The sequence below is a fragment of the Dermacentor andersoni genome, chromosome 6 (assembly GCF_023375885.2).
Source record: "Dermacentor andersoni chromosome 6, qqDerAnde1_hic_scaffold, whole genome shotgun sequence".
NCBI classification, from domain to species: Eukaryota; Metazoa; Arthropoda; class Arachnida; order Ixodida; family Ixodidae; genus Dermacentor; species Dermacentor andersoni.
In genome coordinates this window covers 101,870,427-101,894,601 of record NC_092819.1, presented here as the reverse complement: position 1 = coordinate 101,894,601, position 24,175 = coordinate 101,870,427, and the positions used below count along the sequence as shown (strand labels likewise).

At 44.8% G+C, this 24,175-nt stretch overlaps 1 protein-coding gene across 2 annotated transcripts in view; it reads right to left on the bottom strand.

Annotated features, from left to right (window-relative positions):
• The window catches only part of por (Protein-serine O-palmitoleoyltransferase por), a 58,657-nt gene extending 36,212 nt beyond the window's left edge, over positions 1–22,445 (bottom strand). The window contains exons 1-2 of one of the 2 annotated variants that reach the window (XM_055066519.2): positions 22,397–22,445; positions 3,158–3,356 (exon numbers count right to left, since the gene is read on the bottom strand). In XM_055066519.2, coding sequence (XP_054922494.2) covers positions 3,158–3,356 — 199 coding nt within the window. In that variant the 5' untranslated portion in view covers positions 22,397–22,445. Of the gene's footprint in view, positions 1–3,157; positions 3,357–3,865; positions 3,902–22,396 lie in introns of those variants that run through there. The other variant, XM_055066518.2, reaches the window with a different exon arrangement.
• Between the last annotated feature and the right edge of the window lie 1,730 nt (positions 22,446–24,175).

Below are 24,175 nucleotides of genomic sequence, written 5' to 3'. Positions count from 1 at the left end.
GATGAAGCTTCAAAATTGCCACAAGGTATCGACGAAATGTGGGAGGAAATGCTAAAGGCACCAAGCCTGGAGAGTCAGCAAAGTCTGGTGGACCGGGCGCGGGCCACAGGATGGCCAAAGAAAGAACACTTTCTTGCTGTTTTGCACAATAAGCATTTATTCCTCCTCCTCATCTGTGTGTTTGCAGAATGTAATGGGTTAAGTTCATGTGTAGATGGAAAGACTCATACTGAATTTGAGCAACAGAACATAAACTACTGGGGTCGCACTTACAGCATCACGACAACACATGGACAAATGCCAAACACTTCTGCGGCCTCAACCAACACAAAATTTCATGTAGACTGAAGCACAACAGTGAGCAAGAGCCTGTAAACAAATTTTCTGTGCAACTGGAGTTAAAAGAAATGTTGAACTTTCATTTTTGCATGAAAATATCTGAACGGCAATTTGAAAACACAATGATTTCAAAGATGAACCTGTTTTCTTTTTTGCACGTAAAGAACTATCTTTTCTTAGATTTGTCAAAGTGTGGCTCTTACATCAAGATTTTATACAAATCCCACAACTTCTTTTTTGCACAGGTCTAAACTTTTAAATATCATTATCTTCATTAGTGCTTTTGCTTTTGATGCAGTATCTCTGCGTGCACAATTGTGCGCAGAGCGCCTCCGAGGTTTAAATGACACAAGGCGCGTTTAAGTGTTTAGATGCACTAAGGTCAATAAAAATAGGAACATGAGTGCAATCAACACTTTAGGTCAATTCGCAGAGGAAATGTCATAGGTTCGGCTCTCATCAATGCCTCCCTCCCTGGCTGTGTTTATTTTTTCACATCCTTTATACTCGCATGCAAAATAAAAAACTTGTATGTTTTTCTCCACCTCTTTATTTTTAAACTAGAACACCATGCTACATTTGTGACTTCCTTGGTTCCAGCAGCCCAATAGGTCGTATAACAGGAAAGTGGTCAGTTAGCACATAATATTAAAGAGCACATAAGTAGCACATAAGATTAAAAGTTCTAAGGAATCAGTACACAGCTAGCTGACGCATGCCTTAATATATATCTAATGTTCCTTTGAGTCTATGAAGATTTCTGGATAAACAATGTTTGTTTTTTAAACTTTCTTTGGTAAAAACCTGCCGTGGTTGCTCAGTGGCTATGGTGTTGGGCTGCTGCGCACGAGTTCGCGGGATCGAATCCCGGCTACGGCGGCTGCATTTCAATGGGGGCGAAATGCGAAAACACCCGTGTACTTAGATTTAGGTGCACGTTAAAGAACCCCAGGTGGTCAAAATTTCCGGAGTCCCCCACTACGGCATGCCTCATAATCAGAAAGTGGTTTTGGCACGTAAAACCCCATAATTTAATTTAATTTTTCTTTGGTAAAACAAGGAAAAAAAATTGTGAGCCATTTCACTTTGTGAAAATGGTAGACCAGCGAAGCTGTTTAGCACACGACATGGAGGTGACACATAATTTTGAACAAAAGTATGAACTAATTTATTGTCTTGATGGGTGGTCATTGTGACAAAAGTTATGCACACTCATTTATTGTCTTGATCGGTGGTCATTATTTCACCCGCAACTGCACTCACATTCTTTGATAATATCAAATCTATGCACATACACCGCTGTGTGGTCGGTTGGGCCGAATCAGTGTGGCATCGCAAGGGATATGTCTGCAATACAGAACGCGTAAACCGCTCCCTTTTAAGTACCGACACATTAACATCGAAATCACCAACGACAACAAGGGTAGTGTCATTGCAACTAATTCACGCAAAGCGAGTAGACATGAACCTTACGGGACTATGAATCATTGCATTTTTTGTTTGCTTATGGGGGTATGAGCCACTGCTCACAGGGGTATGAGCCATTGATGATGAGTTTTCAACATGCTGTTCTGTATGTTGTATGCATGATTAGAAAGAATTTCGGCACTGTTCGCTTCACTTTGCTGAGTGCTTGTAGTCTCTGCCTTATGGGGCAATGAGCTATTGCATCTTTTGCTTGCTAACGGGAGCATGAATGCTTACAGGGGTATGAGCAATTGATTATGATAGTTTTTGTTCACGGATAAAAAAAATGCACAGAACCCTAGGCACACATAGCTTCGCTGTAACAAGTGACATAGTTTTACTGTGGAGGCATGCCTTCAGGCATAATAAATACATGGTTACAGATACACAAACAGATTTGGTTCATGCAGGTATTACAAAATGGAAAGGTAATAGTTAGGGAACGGTAATGGTTAGGTGAAATAATGTATACTTGCTCTTGGCTTCAATGCCACCAGCAAGGTCCAGTAAAATTTTATGGGGTAGTTACCCGGTAAATGATGATCTGTCATTCAATACTGTGCCATTCTAGCCTGTGATTTTAAAGTAACCAGTGTGTGATATCTGAGCTGGCTTTATGGCCATCTTCAGATGTTCTGCGTGCTTGCTTTAAAGTTAATGTGTGGCACATTCATTTCACTATATACAAATTGGTGCCATCGCTGCCAAGAAAGAAGTGCAATGGTAAGTTTGTCAATATTAGGGCCACTCGTTCCTAACAGTCATTCATTTTTATTGCTACGTAGACTTTAGTTTCGTCAATGGTGCCACAAGCCAGCTTGTTTTGCATTTATTTACAGCTTGGTTCTTGATACGCCCCCTCCTTTAATCGCCTTGCACTTTCACAATGAAAGCAATAATTTTTTTCGCTTTCTAGGTTGTTGTTGTTTTTTTGCGCGCGTCCTGTCAGTTCATTTGTTCTTATTTATTCCTTTTATTTTCACTAATATACACATCAAGTTCTAGTTATTTTGTTTCTAACCCACCTATTCTCCATCAGTGATTAATGCACTTTGAATTTTACATAGTATATTATATTATTTTGGGCTACCCGATTCTTGGCCAATCCCCAAGAGTGAGTATGTGTTATTCCAATGGTCATTCATAGGTAGCGCTAAATTTACTACTAAAGCGCGCCCTAAATAACTCATCACGACACGACACCCCCCTCAGTACAGTGGCCAGTTTCCTGTGTTCCCATTACTACAATCCACGCAACGACTTCGCAACTCATGCCGTGAGCGAAAGCCGCAGTCATATAAAAAATTTTCCCATTCAAAAAAGGCTGAGCGAAGTGACGCTTAAAACTCACTGGTGCTGACGACGGTCCTGAGAAGCAGACACGCAGGCAGTATAACTACTGCAGCGCGTAGTCCATCGCGCAGGCTCGGCACTACGCAATTGGTGTACAAATCGCTTAATGTGACATCATGGGCAGCGACGACTTCGCCATCGTCGAAGTAGTACTCCTCGTCGGGCAGCTGGTCCTCGTCGTCGTAGTCGAAATCCATCTGTCGCGGTCGTTACGACACACAGTCATTACCGATGAATAAGCATTCTACTTTGCCTGCAGCACGGCAAGAACGAACAGCATGCACGTCGCTGCAGTTGCAAGCAACTAGGAAGACTATGGTCTGTAAATAACGCCGACATGAAATCCATGAAAGTAAACTTTGCTTTGCAGATTTTGCGAATGAACGCGGCCATCCCGCCTATCATGGTTGCCGCTCGGAAAGGGCAAAGGCGACAAAACCAGGCACACGTTAGGTAAGAAAAAAAGGGCCGAATGGCACATTGAGTAGAATTAATCTAAATGTACCAGAAATGCGAAAAAAAGAAGAGAAAAGCTATGATTTATTATGTTCTGAGGGCACGGCGGTCATGTTGCCCTGGGCGGCTGGGTTCTTTATTCTATGAGAGTTCATTAGGCAAAACTAGGCAAAACGACGAGAGAGCAACGGGTTCAGAAGAATCCCTAATTCAAGTGCAGGTGCTGTGCACGGTGGTGCGGCCTATTTACCTTGTTGTGGTATCCCTGAGCACTGCCCTGAGTGTCCTTCTGAAGTCTCCAGCTACTGCAGCGATTGACATATTAAACAAGCTTGAAAATACCGCTGTGCGCATTTTTATTGTTAGCATAAAAGACGGAAGGTTATAAGACAGACAGCTGCAAGCAAAATGTCGTATAAATGTTCTATATTGCAGTTGGCACAATTTCCTAAAGGCTATATTCATAGGGAAAAAAATGTCACAGTTTCGCTCGAAAGGCGAAGCAACGATTGCGATAGCAAGTTATTAGACAGCTATATGAAGTAAAGATAGTAGTTATATGGGTCGTATAAACTTGTGAACATTCGTTAACTAAATTGGCAAGCATGGTGTCACGCGCGTACGCAGGCAAACATGAACATATCTCACTCGATGACCGTTGTCAAAACGGTCAAAACACTGGCGTGAGGAATAGCGGCAGCAGCAGTGAGCTGATTGCTCAGTTGGTGCTGCATCTTGCTTCAACGCGAACTAAGCGGCGCAAACACAGCGGACACGAAGTCGTCAGCCCTCGGTGCACCTAGACTCTGTACCCAGCGCAAATCGATTTCAAGATAGGGCCCGCGCGGCCGCGCTCAGCCGCACATACGCAGCCGCCGCCGGACTGAGACCTTATATCATCATCATCATCATCATCATCATCATCACGCATCAGCCTGTTTTATGTCCACAACAGGACGAAGGTATAGTGAACTAGAATATTCTAGTGCACTGTAACGAAGGCCTCTCCCTGCAATCTCCAATTACCCCTGTCCTGCGCCGACGGATTCCAACTAGCGCCCGCGAATTTCCTAATTTCGTCGCTCCACCCCTCGATTGCGTTTTCCTTCTCTTGGTACCCATTCTGTAACCCTAATGGTCCAACGGTTATCTAACCGGCGCATTACATGACCTGCACAGCTCCATTCTTTTATGCGAAGCATACTAGCCGCACAACCACGCTCTTCCTTGCTGCGCCGCGCGCGGCCGCGTAGCTACCATATGACGTCATAACAGCTGCAAAAGCGGAGGCTCAACTCGTGCGCTCGCTTGCGGCCGCGTAGCTACATAGCCGGGTCTCAGCTCGTGCGCTCGCCTGCATGAGTTGTTTCTTCGTCTAGCCGAACCAAATATAGCCAAGCAACAGCAGTTCACCAGGCTAAACAGTGGTTCAACAACTAAAATAAAGGCTAGTATGCTTCGCATCCTGGGCTTAACCTTAGCTAAGCCACAGCCATTTTTTTTTTTCTTGATTTGCTCTCTGATCCAAACCGCTATCTTTCTGTCTCTTAACATTATGCGTAGCAATCTTCGTTCCATCGCTCTTTGCGCGGTCCTTAACTTGTTCTGAAGCTTCTTTGTCAGTCTCCAAGTCTGTGCCCCATATGTCAGCACCGGTAAAATGCACTGATTGTACACCTTCCTTTTCAATGATAATGGTGAGCTTCCAGTCAGGAGCTGGCGATGTCTGCCGTATGCGATGCAACCCATGTTTATATATATAGGCGTTATATATGAGATGCTTAAAACGTTTTCCCGCTTGCCTGGGAGGACGAAAATTAGCAGAGAGTTCATGTTTAGAGGAAATGGGGGCCACTCTGTGTGTCTATTAACTGTGCGTTTTCAAGATTGGCAGTGGCTCAGCTAGGCTATGCCAGGATATATGTAGCGAAAGCTAAGGCATAGCATGGTTAGCCTTGGTTAATCTTGATAGCAAGTCCAGGTTAGTCTGGTTATCTAGCTATGTTGCGGTGTTTAGCCAGTCGTTCGGCGCGCTGTTTGTCTGTTTCCTGGGCGATTCGTTTCATCTCGTTCCGATGTCGATTCCAGACCTACTCCTGCTTATCAGAATTGTCGCCGTCCATACTGCCGCCTCAACTGTGGTTGCGGCGCACGCGAGCTCTCTTTTTCAATCCTCCGACATGTTATCAGGCATGCGACGCAGCTGGTGAAGCGAGCGGAGGCAAGCGCAACGTCGAGGAACGCGGCGTGACGTCATACCAAACGGCGGAAGCGGAAAGGCGCGTGCGCAGCGGCGGAACATCTGTGGCTCGGTGCTACTAGTGGCGCATGCGCAGTAGTGGCTAGGGAGCGAGAGAGAGAGAGAGAAATATCCGTGGCGAGGCGCGCGTTGTGACGTCATGTGCCTCCTCGGAGCACCGCCACGGCGAAATCGGAAGTTCGCGGCCAGTAAAGCTTTCGCTTTAAAATCATCTTCTGTATCTCATCTTCTCCACTCATCTTCTCTCAGTTTCTATGCGTTATACTAGGCATGTATAGGTTGCTCTTCCTCGGTCTCCTCGGTGAACTATGTGAGGCACGATGTAAGTACTTCATTGAAATTCGGTAGGAAGCATGCTGTGAGTGACGAACGATAAATGTATAATCTATGTTGGTTGATTACCCCCTTTGTAAAAAGATTAATTATTCAAGCGTTCCACAGTGTCATATACCGCCGCTATCCGCAATGTTTCCCAGATTCCTAAACAACTGTAGAAGACACCAGCTTCAAATATGGTGAAAATAGTTGCAGTGTTAACTTTAATGTGTTGCGAAACTTTCACGTTCCTGACTTAATTAAAAACGTTGCAAATGATTACTGAACCCTCGTTTTCTCGTCATACGAGGTTCGTATATACAGGGTGCTTTTTTTTTAGCTGCAGCAAATTTAAAAAAAAATGTTTATGACAGATAGCACCATTCTAACCCTTGATCTAAATTACTCGATGGGACGGCAATTACGTCCACGAAAAATAAAAATTTTCAATTGAATGAATAACGTAATTAAATTATTAACTCTTTAATTAATTACAATTTACGCGACATATTTCAATTTACGAATTATAGCCGCTGAGTTCTCATGGCGTATCCACTTGGCACGAATTCTCCGGACAGCACCAGTTCCGAGATATTAATTTTCAGTGTCCGACAAAATACATCGGCGTTCCAGTTACTTTTGGGCTTCAATTAGTTCCAAGTGGATACGCTGAGCGAACTCGACGGCTATAATTCGTAGGTTGAAATATGTGGTAGAAAGTAATTAATTAAAATGTTAATTTGTGTAATTAAGCTAATTATTAAATTTGACATTTTAATTTCTGGTAGAAGTAACAGCCGCCTCATCGAGTTATTTAGATCAACTGTTAGAATGCTGCTAGCTGCCACAGGCAATCTTTTAAAATTTGGAGCAGCTAAAAAAAAAAGAAGCACCCTGTATATAGTTTGTTTCTCCGTTGTCCTCAGTGAACTAAACACAGCACCTTGTATATATTTGGCAAAAGAAAGAAAGAAAAGGGGTAATATGTCGGCAAATTTCCAAGTGTGTGGGTTCATTGCAGCCTTTGCAATAAATTACGTATCTATAAGTGTTCAGGAAGGTTGCGAGCGTGTTTTACGAACGGCGCAAGAGATTTGCACGCTGGCCTGGCGTAACAACAAATGTCACTGAGAACAAATTTAACGAACACGAGGTAAAGCTGCGGCAAATCTCTGTGCGAGAGTAAATGCGTGCGGATTAAATGCCGCCTATTCAAAAAAAAAAAAAAAAGAAACAAAATCTTAAGTGTGCGAAAGTGTTATACGGCCGTTATATCAGGTGTGCTTTCCAATGTCTCGCGATATAACCGTGTGGTACACCAAGTTTATTTCTCGCGGAAATAGAGGTCATGTAAAGTGCATTTGTAGCGGCGCTTTCACGTTCCTGGCTTAAGAGTGTTGCAAATACCCTCGTTGTTGTTGCGTTCCTTTCTCCTATTTTCATGTGTCATATACGAGGGTCGTATAGTTAGATACTTTGGTGTGCGACCTAAACAAAACGCCTTATTTGTACTCGTCGAAAAAAGGAAAAGAAGGAAAGGCGTTATGGGCAATGTGTAGGCGAACTTCGAGGTGCGTCGACTAATTACGATATTTGCAGTAATTTACGCATACCTGTGATTCGGAGCGCTATAAGTGTTTTACGAACTGCGCATTTTTATCCCGCAACCATGGGAGAACCATGGGACGATGGGAAACGGACAATGTCATATTCGGGCAATGTTTTAAAGTATGTGATTTAATTACAGGCAACTTAAGTTCTTATTGCAGCCGCTCTAAAGAAGCAGCTTCGCCGGAAATTGGGTTGTGTTTCTGCATGGTGTGACAAGCCTGCTGCTGTTCTTCCCTTTCTCTTTCTTTTCTTTTTTTTTCTTCCAAATATTGTTTAACAGCCAGCTAAGCCAGGACTACTGGGCAGGTTCTGAAAATAGGCAGTTGGAGATAATGCGAAGGCAGAATAGAAAGCCCAGTTGCTGCAGACATGCCTTCGTAACGGCTGAAATAACGTAAAACTATTACGATCTGTTTTTATTCCAAATCCGCCATTAGCCCTCCGCGATATGTCAGAATGGCTTGGGTCCAGCCCGTATGGTCGGCCGCCGCGCCCGAGTGGGCGGGTCCCGAGCCATTTTGACCTATCACGGAGGGCAAATGGCGGATTTGGAATAAAAATGGCGTGTTGGCGTGTACGCCGCCGGTCTGCGCGATACTTAACCGTCTCCCGAGGCAAATAAAGTTATTCTGCTTGCCTGGAGCGCTATAACGTAAAGCTATACCAATTTGCGTCCATTTCATTTCGGCCACTGGCCCACCGTGATTTGAAAAAACATTTTCGGGCTACAACCACAACGCTTGTCTACATCACGCGACGTCACGAAAACTAGGAAAACTCGCCCATGTGATATGATGTGTACGCACTCATTATGCATGTTTGCACCGAACAAGAGAAAAAAAATTATTTCCGATTCTACACCTACATCACGGCGAATTGGGTAAATCGGCAAATTCGGCAAATCGCACTGGTGCGCCCCGGGGCGCCCCAATGCGCCGTTTCATCCAATCATCGTTTCCCCGCGGCTCCCCAGTGGGCGCGCCTGTGCGATTTGGCGAACTCTCCATTATTGCGCCGGATCCACGGGGCAGCCGCGATTTGCGACTATGGTCGGACACAGCTTAGGTCTGCAGTGAAGCCCCGCCCATGCCCTCATAACCGCCAGCCATAGTTCCTCCACAAGGCTGCAAATAGTTCATACTTCAAATGTTTCCTGTTACCTAAATAAGGCGGTAACCAGAAAAATAAAATTATTAGCGCGTAATTTTATACCTTTTCACTCGTCTATTGTAGTGGAACGGTGAAAGCCTAACTCTTTATTGAACTGAAATTAAACACTTGCTTCGCTGCAACTATTTATTATCAAGTTTCACTTAAGTTGGCATTGAAGTTTCATGAGTACAACGTGATGAGCAATTAAATGAACTGTACCGCGGACTTTTAAGAAGTGGAATGCTCAGACTCCATGCACTTTGTCCATGTCTGTTGCACACGTCATCACTTCAGGAACAGCAGACGATACGGAGGTATCCAGTACGACGCCATTTTGAAAAGGTCGCGTGACCACGATTTTGTTTGCTTATGTGATTAAGCTGGCGGAGTAACACAACCCCGCTGCGGTCCGTGTGCCTTGGTTGCCAAGTGCTGTTTTTTTTTTTTAAGTTGTGTCCTACTATAACATACAGGAATGCTACATCAAGTGTTACCAATAGCGAGCCTTTGGGAATATCTAGATCAATTATATCTTACAGAAATTCAGTAGTATATTTTACGAAAGACTGAAAAATAGCCAGGATATTACTCATTAGGGCTTCACAATGCTGGATACATTTTCTGTGACTACTTAAAGGACCAGGAAGGATGGGACGACCGGGGTTGTCTTTGTTATTAAATTGCGAGGTTTTATGTGCCAAAACCACGATCTGATTATGAGGCACGCCGTAGTGGAGAACTCCGGAAATTTGTACCACCAGGGGTTCTTTAACGTGCATCTAAATCCAAGTACACGGATGTTTTCGCATTTCGCCACCAGCGAAATGCGGCCGCCGTGGCCTGGATTCGATCCCGTGACATCGTTACACTGTAACCTCGTGCTTAGCAGCCCAACACCATAGCCACTAAGCAACCACGGCGGGTTGTTCTTATGTATTTTCGGCAAAAGGTGAAACCGACCGGCAACATGATTTAATGGTTTGAGAGAAAATAATCTGTTTGAACCATGAGACTTGGAAAAAGAAAAAAAAAAAGATTGTGGAGCCCTAAAAATTGTTTAGTCAAACAAAATTATCCACCGCAATTAATTGTTTTACCTCTATTTAATCTTCTAGCAAACAGCACCTTGCCACAAAATTAACTAAAAGAAAGTTTAGGAAGAATACTTTCTCAATCTAAGGTGATTTAGGTCTTTCTTTTTATAGCGCTCCTTCAAGAAGGCTGTCATATTCTGTTTATATTTTTCTAAAACTCAGTCGGCGTACTCCTTCGTCTTCATACTGAGAAACAAAAGTCCTTTTTTCTTACCAATTCCACCCCCCCCCTTTTTTTTTCACTCAAGAGCATAGATACCTTGGCAGCGTACATTGTCGGTCAAGTTGGTACATATTTGAAGTAATCAACGCGGAGCGCAAATTAGTACATAGACAAACAAGTCTGGGCAACGCACGGACGCTCGAATAGCGTATCATTTATTTATGGGTATGTACACCAAACGCTTACTTATTTTGTTTTCTTTTCTTTTTTAATATTCTCTTGTTTTCTCATCTTTTCTGCCCGTTATACCCCATCCCCCTGTGCAGAGTAGCCAACCGGACACTTAATCTGGTTAGCCTCTCTGCCTTTCGTCTCTTGTTTTCCTTCCTTCCTTCCTTCCTTCCTTCCTTCCTTCCTTCCTTCCCTCCTTCCTTCCTTCCTTATTTTTATTTTTCAGTATATACTCTCTTCATACTTCTGAACAAAGATGCAAAGCACACAATGAAGTTTACGGGACGAGCGCCGGATTAGCAATTACCGCGCCCGCATCGTAAAAAGTGTGGGTACCCTCCCACCATACAACAAAGTTATAAACGTACTTGTATACGTGGAAAAAAGCAGCATAAGCTTTTGCCGAAGCGTCTATCACGTAAGGAAATTTGAATATGAAAGATACGCGGGTGTCGCATGCTCTTGTGGAGTTGTCCCGAACTGCGATTATCGCCAGAGTAGGTATCTTTGCACCTTTTAAGGATGCTCACCGGATTCGCGAGCCCGGTAGACACGATGGCGTCCCGAAAACATACAGCGACATCCTGAGCCACTACAGACTGGTTATGAGGACCTACCCACCCCTGCATCCCAAGCTGACTAGAAGAGGCGGTGATCTTCCGCAAACTACAGACCGGCACATTCCCGCACGGCACCCTGCTGCACGCCATGTATCCTGCGAGCTATATACGCTTACAAGTGCGCCTTCTGCTCTGCGCCGAACACCTTCTACCACGTGGTAGTACGGGAGTGTGGGCACAGCAAACCGACACCACACATAACAGGACCAACCGTCGAGCAGTGGGAGGCCGAGCTAAGGAGCCCGAACCCTGAAGATCAGCATTGTCTGTTGAGCAGGGCCAAGCTATTGGCTCAGGCCCACGGCATCCTGGACTATATATGACGCCGCGCACTTCGGACGACTCCACCGTCTGCTCATTTTTACAAATAAAGTTTATTCCTCCTTGCATAAGCGCCAACTCCGGGGGGGGGGGTCTCATCCCCCCCCCCTGCCCATGGCGATGCCAAAGCCTAAGCCCACCCCCCTAACCTAACGTGTCATTGCCAGAGTTTTGTCACCCACATCATTTGACGTTTCTTTTCACTTCCTTCGGCCTTTTAACTTAAGATTGTATTATGCCTAATAGCTCCCTGTATCATTGTTGGCATGGACGTGCACGGATTTTAATTCATACTGTGCTTTATTTCTGCAAATAATGATAATAGGAGAACAAGCTTATTAGAAGTACAAGCGGCGGCTGCCTCATCCGTATTTTCTCACTTCAACATTGTTCTAAATTTCCGCTGTAAACAGCATGCACATACACAACGTATAACTATATGCACAGGACAAAGTTTATTACATCTTTAACGAGAAGGAGGTAGCCAATTAACAATTATTTCTAAAGGTATGAATAGCTTATGCCTAGAGATAGAATATGTTGATGTATGTTCACCTCGCTTCAAAATGTTTTGCGTGCTTTTTTGACCCTGAAAAAAGCCTGTAGACTTTGGTGACCCCTTCGGCAGAGTCTTTTATCAACGGCGAGTAAAATGCACGTGAATGATATGTGTCTCAGTATCCTTCTCTTTCCAGTAAGCAAAACTAACCACTCATTAAAAAAACACTTCTTATAATCTACAACATTTATTATGGATGGGAACATCATCACTTGCATGCAGAGAATATACAGGGTGTCCCAATTAAGTATCATGCACCAAGATTAAAAAAAAAAAAGCAATGCTTTACTCGAAGAAAGCCTAGTGCATATTGTTGGCATTACAGTGAAGTAGCTGCCAGTAATTTTTTTCGTTACTGAGATTTAATTAGGTTACTGTAACTAATTATCTAACTCAAGACGTACTATCGTAATTATCAAAATCTCAATGAGACATTTGTAGACGCAGGCAAGGGACATGTAACTGCTATTTTCAGCGACGTAATATTTGCGTACTAATTTTTTCCGACTGATAAATAAACCCTGCGAAATATGGCGAATACCACGTGACTACGCTCCCACACGCATCCTCGAACATGCTCCTTGTGAGTTAGCCAGAACGAAATGAAGGAAATAAAGAAAAAAAAGATCACCGCCCAAGCACCCTGTACAGATGATTAACCAGCGAAGTTGAAACGTGCGGCCCGTTGTTTATCACTGGGTTAATCCCGACGGTAAACGACGGCTTAGTAGACTGCCAGATCCTCGGCCCGCAGTTGCTGCTTGCGCTCGGCTGCACGAGCCTGTTCTTGCGCCCGGGCTGCAGCGTCGGGATGGCGTAGACGAGCTCATTCCCGGTTCTGCTCGCGGCGTTGCTGATCGAAAGCTGCCTACTACTCGGGCGTACGTATGACCCGTCGCCTACCCGTGTCGGAGCAACACCACCTAGATTAGGTGGTGTTGGTCGGAGCCGGAGAGAAACTGCTGCGCGCCCGTTTGGCTGCGACGGAGAGCAAAGACGTCAACACTGGCGCAGCTAGTGTTGACGTCTCGCTTTTTTTTTTTTGTGCATTCGCATGGGGTTGTGCCGGAGGAGTTTTCGGCGTACAGGCGACAGACGAGTGGACGGACGAATCGGCTAGCCGTATACAGCTTTGCTGTAAAACATCGTGATCGAGCTAGTGCCTTATCTGCCGCGCCTCGGCCAAAGTAACACGTCGCGTTTGGGGTTAGTTGCTGGTAAGCTGTGTTTGGTGTTAGTTGGTAAGCTGTGATAGCTGTTGTCTCAGCGTAGATAAAGCGCACAGATGGGTCTTTTTTTTTTTTGCCACGATACCTATCATCCCAAAAGCGAATTGACAACGCCAGTGCAAATGTTTAAAGGTGCGCAATTGTTTCGTCCCCGTCTCTATGCAAAAGGTTAAAGTGATCTTTGCCTTGGGAGCTGCAAAAGACAACGAGAGGAAGGCCGCAAATATATATCAGCATGGAAGTGCGGCGGTAGACCAGACGCTTCAACTATCATCAGAAACGATGAAAACCTGAGACAAACCCGCAGGTTCAAGAAACAGCGGCGTAGGACTCCATGTTTGAGTCCCTAGCCTACGCACGAATGTTGTAGCATTTATGGCCTCAAACCCTCATTCTAGCGTGCGGGGCGTGGCCGCCCTGGTACCAATTTCCAAGTGATCAGTTTGGAGGATTCTAAACGACGGCCTTTCACCCGTACCACCTTAAACAGCACCAATGCTTGGAAGATATATAAGGACCTGCAGAATCGCCTAGATTTCTTGAACTGAGTCCTCACAATAGCCGATGAGCCACCGGACGTTTGTGCGACATCATGTGCACAGATGAAGCCAATTTTCACAGAAACGCCCGGGTAAATACGCATAATGCACACTATTGGAGTGACTACGATTCACACTTGGTAAGGCGCAATCGGCACCAGTACCAGTGGTCGTTCAATGTGTGGTGCGGAATTTTCACCGGTGTTATAAAATCTGACCCGTCTTCTTCAATCACACACTGACTGGACAGCATTACGTACGACGAAATCCTTAAAGGAGTGGTGGATGAGTTTCTCAGCGAAGTCCCGCTGTCACGTCTTCCACTTCTGTGTTATCAGCAAGATGGAGCACCAGCACACAGCAGCAGCCGAGCACGAAACTGCATGGCTGGATGCGACTTTTCATGCGCTATAGATTGGAAGGTACGGGCCTGTAAATTGGCCGGCTAGCTCACGTGACCTCTCTCCACTGGATTTCTTTCTTTGGAGTTACATGAAAGATCGTGCTTATATGATCGAGACGTACGTCAGATTAGCTAAAGACAAGGATAACGGATGTATGCCTAGAATTCGAGCGTCGATCATCAAGAAATCCACTGAAGATGTGATAAAGCGGATTCAGTACTCCGTAGCTGCAGAAGAAACCGTATTCGAACACATCCTCTGGGCAGCAGATGGTGTTCAACGGCACTTACGAATTCATAGATAATAAGGGCACACTTAAATCTTATGTATTTTTTTCTCTTGGCTTTTTGTGCAGGCGTCCCGATTGCCAATTCGGCTCATTTAGACGTGGCTATTTACCTTCTTGAACGCAGGTTTTGCCTTTTCTCAACACGTGGGTCGCATCCCGGGCTGTTTATTTCACTTTTTTTTTTATGGCATGAACCTGTTTTTGCAGCACGTATGCACACTCATGAAAACTAAAACCGTCACTTTAATTTGGCTTTGGTCCGAAGCAAGTTTCTGGTGAGAAATATAGATGCGCACGCACTCTGTCGATGCGATACGAGGAAAGGCGGGATTTTTAAACATGCTGTGCCTATTACATTGCTTTTCGCGTTTCGTGCGTGGTCAGAGCGGCTCTTCGGCCGCGTTATCAAGGGGTTCTTGTTATCAATGTGATCAGTTGGCCTTGAGAGACGGATAATAAGTGTGACGTAGAGAGCAAGGAACAGCTGCAAAGCCGCGAAACCTGCTGTTGATGCATCCTTACGTACTATTATCAAGCTGATGCGCTGTCTCTTCGAGTTTGTGACAGGCAATGCAGTTGCTTTCAATCAGCTGATTGAGGGCGCTGCTTTATGATGCGGGTAGGAGCGCAGTCACGTGGTATTTTTCATATTTCGTGAGGTTTGTTTGCCAGTCGGAAAAAATTGCACGCAATTAGTACGTCGCTAAAAACACAGCAGTTAGATGTCATATGAGGGTACCTACAAATGCCTCAATGACATCTTAATAATTAGGACAGTACTTGTCTGTTTAGATATTCAATAGCAATTGTCGAATTGAATTTCAGGAATGAAAGAATTACTGGCGGCTACTTCACTGTACTGGAAAGAATATGAACTCGGTTTTGTTCGAGTAACGCAACTGCTCTTTTTTTTAAAATCTTTGTGCATCATAGTTGGGCACCCTGTATATTTCACTCAGTAACCGAAATGAGGCCAAGCCGGATTCACTCGAAATCAGAATCAACAGCAATATATATATATATATATATATATATATATATATATATATATATATATATATATATATATATATATATATATATATATATATATATGTGTGTGTGTGTGTGTGTGTGTGTGTGTGTGTGTGTGGTCGGAAAGCTGGTCGCCCCCCTCCTCCCCGCTTCCGCAAAAATGAAAACTTTCCGCCTATGCCTCCTCGTTTAAGGATGCGGGTTTGTCCTATACGGCTAACACACGCTGCTGAACTAAAACTGCCCCTGCATGCGGTGAGGGCAACTGTAGTCAAAAACTGTGCGCTGATTCTGACCACCTGGTGAGCACCGAAATGTACAGGTTGGTTCAGTAAACACTTTCAAAAATTCTTAAAGGTTACCTGTGGCAGACAGCACAATTCTGGTTTATGAGGTGGTCTACTCGAAGCGGCGCACACTACTTGTAAAAAAATTGAACTGCATAATCGACTAATTCTAGCCGTGCAGTTTACAAGGCGGATCCACTTGGAATGAATTCTCAGGATGACACCAGCTTCGAAATATTAATTCCCGAACTTTGCGGAGAAATGCGTTGGTGTCCCATTTACTTTTGCACTTCAATGCGTAAAACCACGTTTTGTTAAGAAAATAACTGGCATGAACAGAAAGGACTACACAAGCGGCTGCCTTTCAATAGGTGAGTTTGTTAGAAGCGTAGCAAAGTGCCCGGTGCTTTTGTATGTATGTATGTATGTATGTATGTATGTATGTATGTATGTATGTATGTATGTATGTGTATGTGTGTGTATGTGTGTGTATGTGTGTGTATGTGTGTGTATGTATGTATGTATGTATGTATGTATGTATGTATGTATGTATGTATGTATGTATGTATGTGTATGTATGTGTATGTATGTATGTATGTAAGTATGTATGTATGTATGTATGTATGTATGTATGTATGTATGTTTTCTAGACTACAGAATTTAAGAATTGCCTGTGGTGGATAGCACAGTTCTAGTCATTGAGCTGAATTATTCAAAGAGGCCGACATTATTGGCGCGTGGAACTGAAATACATAATCAACTGATTAACAAATATTTGCTAATTAACATTCTAGTTAATTAATTTACGGCACATATTTCAATTTACGAATTGTAGCCGGTGAGTTCGCGAGGAATAACCACTTGGAACGAATGTTCAGGATGACACCAGTCCTGAAATATTGAACTTGAACTTTATTTTGTATCTATACAACGTACAGATGACAGGGGCAGAGACAAAAAGCCATAAGATCCGCTTGACTAGGTATGTGTCCCTTATTGGTTTCTTTGGCAACACGTAGCAATGCGTGCATAAATACAAGATGAACACATGTATTGGAAAAAACAATATAAATATAAACAATGTGGGGATAAATGGGACTATTTATACAAAGTTACTTTCGCACAGCGGCGAAAAATTGACATGAATGCAGGAATTGTAATTGTCATACAAGTTACGAAAAACAGGAACAGGAAAACAACAAAATGCAGACAACATAAACCACTCTTCATTTACGGGTAGCATTCACAGAAATACAAAAACTCACTGTGCAATTACATTGATTAATTGGTTCCTAAAGCGTGCGACGAAATGCGTAGACGTTCCAGTTGCTTTTGTGCTTCATTGGATAAAACGGTAGTATGTTAAAACAGTAACTGGAACAATGTATAGTGCATTTTTACCGCAAGTTTCACGGCGCATATATCGAAACCCATGCGATCCTTAGAAGTGGTTCTAAGTGTACATATATGTCGTGCAAACTCACCAGCTGCAATTCGTCCATTGCAATAAGTCGCAGAGCTTGCAACTGCGAAGTAAATAATTAAACATGGTAATTCGGGCGGGGGGGAGGTGCCGTTAATTAACGGAGTATGATTTTTTTTCGTGCGAGAAATGTCTGCGGCTTCGAGTAATCCAGTTCAATGGATACAATTACGCTATCTGAAACAGACGATTTTTTAAAGATATTGTATATGGTATAAGAAAAAAGACCCCATATACAAAGCAGAACGAGCCAAAACGAGACCACCGTAATAAATAACCAGCACCTTTTGCAACAGCATTAGATCAAACATGTGCGAATATATATGATCTTGTACATGGAAAGTACATGTTCCATGTATGTATGTATGTATGTATGTATGTATGTATGTATGTATGTATGTATGTATGTATGTATGTATGTATGTATGTATGTATGTATGTATGTATGTATGTATGTATGTAAGTATGTATGTATGTATGTATGTATGTATCTATGTACGCATGTTTGTATGGGAGAGGCGGGAGGAATGGTACATCCATCATTCGCAAAGGAAATGGCAAACTGATTCGCCCGCACCTGCGCGTGCTTATTAATAGGAGTGCGTGCCAGCCCTCCATTTCCCTAACAAAGGATGGATGTACTACGTGCTTTTCTAGATCATATTTACTCACGCGTGCAGCGCTGTTGTAAAACATGTGCTTTTTGTGTGTTCCTCCGTTCTCGTTCTGGCGCTTTCTGCTTCGTATATACACTTGCCACGTGCCTGTAATAAACCTTCGGATATAAGACAGCGCTTCTAGATCCCGTCTATGCTGCGTCGGTTCTCAGTGCTACAGCATGATAAGTAGTCCACACCATACACTCCTGCTGGGCTGTTTTAAACAGAAAAAGATATATGACATGCAGAGACAACTTGTTTGCGGGACGAGTGATATATGGTATACAAGAAGCAGAACATTTCCTGAACCTGCGGGCACACTTCCATGAATGTCAAATGTGCTACATGCATATGTGATATATACTGTACTGTTTAGATGTCTGCAAGCTAAAACTGGGCCAATATTCGACTTTTTCGTGGAATCCGTATCCATTAAATCTTTATACCCTGCCTGTACGTGCAGGCTTGGTCAAAAGTTTTCAGGCCACAGCTTGCGCGAACACATTGACTTCGGGCCCTATGACACGTATCGGATCATAAGAGTCCCAAGGTTTTTGGGAAGAGAGAGAATATAAGGGACACTGTTTCTCACCACCCATAGCTTCCGACTGCCAAAATTACTCCATAAGCCCCGCCACTTGCTTGAGAGTGAACGTTTTCGAACAAGCTGTGGCCTGCGAACATTTGATAGGAGACTGTGCATACCCGTATAGGATGCTTCGCCTGTTTACTATCGCAGACTTCACCATGGTCGCATATTTTCGCGTAATAAATAAAGAAAGAAAGACAGAACGAGCGCGCTTTAAGTGATTTTAACAGATAAAGAGCTTATAGCTATCTTCGCAATGGCTTGGCTCGGTGATATTTTCTTTGTCAAATGGTGTTACGCCTTATGCCGTTATTTATTTATTTGTTATTTCTCCTGGGGTAGGGCTCTTCATGTATAAATGTTATTTGTAAGTCTAGCATTCGTCATGTCCATGCACTTCATCCCTTATCTCCTTATTCGCTTATCTCCTTATTTATTGTAGCGTATTCGATTGGACGGTTGACAGCGCTCTGGCAGCACTATACGAACGTCGTAAGTAACCAAGTTTGCGAGCATAAGAGAGGGAGAGAGAGAGACGAAAGGAACGGAAAAGGCAAGAAGGTTATAACTAAAACGGAAACATCCGGTTTGTTACCCTACACTGGGGAACGGGAGAGGGATAAGGTAGAACGCTAGATAAGAAGATAATGGAGGGTGTTGGTTGTGCCGTGGTGATCTCGATAGGCTTTGATCGGAAGCCTCACAATGGTTATACTATACGCGTTTATTATCATAATACAGCTTGCATTGTGTTTCAGCGAGTTAAGATCACCTTTAGGGCGCTCTGAAACGATCAGGGGCCGTATTTTGAAACGATCACTTTCGGCGACACTATCGCCTTGGCCACGCCTTCGCCATCGGCGCGCGCTGATTAGGCTGTTTTATCAAAATCGGACGAGCTGATTGGTCGGTTGAGCACTACGTCATCCGATTTTGCTCAACCAGGCAATCAGCGCGCGCCTTACGGCGATAGTATCGCCGAAGTGGGTTGCTTCAGAATACGTCCCCAGTTGTAAATGCACGAACATTAAGTGTTACCGCGAAGACATTAAGCAATTTTTAAAAGCCGCCTGTTGCAGGCACCATTATTCTAGCCCTTGAGATGGTCTACTCGAAGAGGCAGACAAAACTCGACGAATCGAAATGCATAAGCAATTGATTAACAACAATCACTAATTAAGTTTTAGCATTGTAGCCGGGGGGGCGTTCGCAAGGCGGATCCACTCGGAAAAAATCCACTTGGACACCAGTTTCGAGGCATCAATTCTCGAACTTTGCGAAGAAACACATTGGTGGTCCAGTAATTATTGTGCTTCGACGCATAAAATGGCGTTTTGTTCAAAAAAGTGAGTGGAACGACAATGCATTTTCAACGCAAGTTTGATGGCGCATATTTCGAACTAAGATGGTGCCATCCACAGAATTATTTTCAAGTGGATTTGCCCTGCAGTCTCACTGGCTACAATTAGTAAATTGCAAGATCCGCCGCAAGTTCATTAGTTGAAAACTTAATTGGTGAATGTTTGTTAATTAGTTGATTGTGCATTTCGATTTCGCGTGCAATTAATGTCCGTCTCTTCGTGTAGGTCAGCTCAATGAATAAAATTGTGTGTTATCTATCACAGGCGATTTTCGAAAATTGCTTAATGTATTCGCAGAAACACCCAGTATGTAGGTGTACACCAAATAATTACTACATACGCACTAATTCCTGCCTTCAGCAATATTCAGCAGTTAACTCAGCGCTGAAAACTAGTCTTGCATTTAGAGTGGTACACTAGTGCCCTTGTTCGCGCTCGTTTTCTTTCTTTTCAGCGTTAAATTGTTGTAGTAGTAAGCGACGTGAAGGTTACATCGACGTAGCACCATCGTGAGGCTTGTGTACATGCAGCCGTCGTAGGCACTGACCGTGCTTTCGCGAGTGTTCTAATGGTGCAAAAGAGAAAAGAGTATGCTTAGCTGCATTAGTAAATCACCCTTGTACAATAAAAAAAAAAGGTTCATTTGACTGATTTATGGATCGACCCAAAGCAACTCGGAGGCTATGGTAAAGTGTGGAGGAGTTCCGGAATAATATTGATCGCCTGGGGTTCTTTAACGTGCACCTACATTCAAGTGCACACGAGCATAGAAATGAATCGAACCCGCGATTTCGGGCTCAGCAGGAGAATGCTACAGCCAGAGGCCATGAGATGATCGAGGCTTGGTAAGCGAAAGGAAAAAAAAAATGAAGAAGGACGGGTGGCGCCGCCACCTTGAAATCGCCGCACTAAGGTTGCCGTGACGTCATTAACCTCGCCGTGACGTTACCAAGCTCGCCGTAACGGCGTCCGGTTGGGCCTTTAGTTAGTTAATCTTTTATCGGTAAAGATGGGCCACATTGCATACTTGTATTCTAAAGGAGCGAAAGACCGAACTTAGCAAGTTTCTGGAACATTTTACTGCGGCACGATGGACCCAATACTAACAACAAAAACAAAAAAGAATACTTTGAAATTCGTTACGTCACCAAGACGTGGCACATACGTCATGAGAAAGCCGTTTCTCTGGGATGTCTGGTTCATTTCCGGTGACCTCGTAGTACTTTGCCTTATTAAATGAAAGAGTTGTTACGCGGCGTTGTGCTGCCTTACAAGCTACAAAAGTATCCGAGGAAACAAAAACAACAATAGCGCTGACATGTCGAAAAATCGCCCCCGTTGCCCTGCCCGTTGCAATAAAAGCGGCTATTTTTTCATGCGTTCTCACATTTTGAGAAACGACACATCTCGAAATGTGCCCCACGCCCCAGGCTTCTCAGAAACGTGTTGACACACGCACGCCTATCGTTCCTAATCCCACGAGCATTTCCTTCACCTCCGATAAACGGAGCTCCCAGAGTGCAAAGTTTTACAGCGCGCGAAACAATTATCTCGCTCCGGTGCTCGTAGCAGCTGTAAAATATCCCGGTGTGCGCGCTCGCGCTTTTCTGCGTGAGCGCGTGCATCTGCGTTCGTGTGCGTGCTTGTTTTTGTGCGCGCACATGCGTGTTTTTATGTGCGTGTGTATTTTCGTGCGCGTGCGTGCGTGCGCGCGCACACACACACAGCAGGCAAAAGCAAGAGCTCCATTCTTTCTACCTCCCGACTCTGTGAGGTCGGGGAAAACCGGGTTTCTTTTTTCTTTCTTCTTCTTCGCCTCCTCTGCGTCGTGGCTGAGGAGGCCACCGCAGCGAAGAGCGAGCCCGTCACGACTACAACAAAGATGTATTCATCCTCGCCCGCAGCGCAGGGCCGCCCTCGTCGAGAAAGAGCGCGCGGCCATTTAGTGCGCTCCGAACAACCGCGCCGGACACCGCCGCAGCTGCCACGCCTAATTGCAGAGGCGAGGGTGCGAGCTACGGCACGCCGTGCCCTTCTCCCCGCCGACGCCGTTTCCTGCGCAGATAAACGGCTTCGGATGCAAGAGGGGCTCGTCTCCGGAAGAGCCATTCTCTGTGCCGAGCTGCGGGGCATTTAGCGAGAGGGCCGCAAACGAGGCTGACAGAAGTCGCCGGCGTCTGGCGCGGACTGCTTTGTTGCGACAGACGACCGCGCTGGCTCTGCGGGCGGGGGGACAGACCAGAGAAATGCAGATCTGGCCGGCGTAGGACTAATTCTCGATGGAGAGGTTGATTGAGGCACTGACGCATGCCCGTGAGCTCTCGACCGAACGTTAGTCTGGATCAGCGCCGCGAGCGTGATTGTAATCTTGGCCGTAGGAGAAATGTGCGCGTATAATTATGCAGTTCAAAGAAAATCTCGGTGAACGTGTTCAGCGGTCGAACTCGCATGGTCTCTCGCTCTTCTCCACACGACTGCGTGTGTAAATTAGCGGCTTTGTTCTAGAACCGTACATTTCTCCTTCGTAAAGAAACAAGAGAAACGACATACATGAACGAGCGGTTTCTTTCGGTGGCAATTTAGAAATGAGAAGCCGCTTACCGGAGGTCACGTGGTAATTTACCGTAATCGGCAGACCTGGCTATATTTCGTATGCTTTGAACCTGCAGCTGCGGCGCGACACAAGTGGAGATAGGAAGAAAATACGTTAGGCAGTTGGCGACAACACAATTGCGGCGTCTCTTGAACAAATGGCAATTGTTGCACTTCTGCTTCCATTTGGGATCCAGATGTATTTCCGCACGTTCGCCGTTTCAATTTCTCTTTTGCTTTTTCTTTCTTCTTTTTACTTGATGGACGTCTTCAATCTCGACCTGCCTCGGTGACCCACCCCTCGGCGCCTCGTCCACGTGTGCGCGTCGAGTGTAGGGCTCCCCGTTTTGTCGAAGGGGAGAGCCTTGTTGTCGGGCCCGTTCCGCATATGGACCAAATTTGCGCACCGCTTAGCGTGTCGAAAGGGCAAAAAGACCCTCATACAACTCCACCCCGTCCCCTCCCAGCCACCCACCTCGTGTGGACTTCCAAGGCCCCCTAGGGCTCCTGGGGTATACTTGCCGGAAAACCATTGAAACGAACACCTTTAGTCGGTTAGGGAAGTACGGTGAACACGGCGGCTATTTAGCCTAGTCAACGAATTCCGCGTTCCGTTTTGTGCTGTAAGTGCAAGTGCTTAAAGGAATCGAGTCAAGAGCGTTTTAGGAATAGGGGACACTAAGATTTGCAAAAGAACGCAAAAAGAGTACAAAAGCAGCCAAGCGGTGTTTGGGTTATCTCTTCCTCTATCTTGGCCCCGCAGGCTGCGCGCTACTGACCTTCCATGGCTGGCTCTGCACGTCCACACGTTCTCGCCACATCTGTGCGGTGCTTTGACGTGTCTCTGCAAAACAGCATTTACCGTCACAGTAATGTTTCGTTCGTTCTCTGTCCTCGCTTCACCGCTGGAACTTGAAGCTTCTCGGACGATGATCGGCAGTTGTTGATCAAACGCAGGCAGGAAACGATGCAGATCAGATGTACAAGAAATATTTATAGTTGAACTTTTCTATATACATGGCAGGTAAAACAAATACATTACAAACATGAACAATTGAAAAACAAAGTCTCACTCATCGACTGTCTCAATGACTGTTAGAGCCCAGACTCGTTTTAACGTACATAGTACGGAGGCTCACTGATCTATCAGCAATCCTGATTTCAGCCAAGGAAGAAAACTGAGCCAACTCCAGCGTTTGCAAGAAACGCCCCTTCACGCTGTGCCACCTGCCGTTCCCATTTGGCCGTCAAAAAAAAGTCAGCCAACGCCCAACCTATGCGCCTTATCCGCGCGTATATGTGGGATACACGGTAGATTCCAAACAGACGCGCGAGTTTACCTGCTTGGTGATGATGGCGTTTCTCGTGCTCTCTCTAAATCCCGTACACAGACTTCCTTCCTTGTGTCACACTTAAGTTAGTTGCTTGACGAATCCTTCTGCTGTTCTCTTTTCGCCTTCCCACTCTTATTTCTCGTCCGTATACACCAAGCGTTCCGGGGCCCATGGACACGGCGGTTACATATGCGCGGCCTGCTTGGTCAGGGCAGAAGGCCACTGGAGAGTTTCCAACCGTCGATTTTCGTGCGAGACATTTGGTTAACAGATACACAGTTGTTTCGTAATGGAGTCAAACGTAAGTTCGTTGCATTTAATATGTGTACAGCGAAGTTTGCTTATCGGCCCTGCGCCACGAAGTCATCTTTTGGTGGCTCAGCCCTGCAGTCCTTTGAGCAGACGGAATATCTTGATGAACCTATATATATAAGCCATGGCTATCTATCTATCT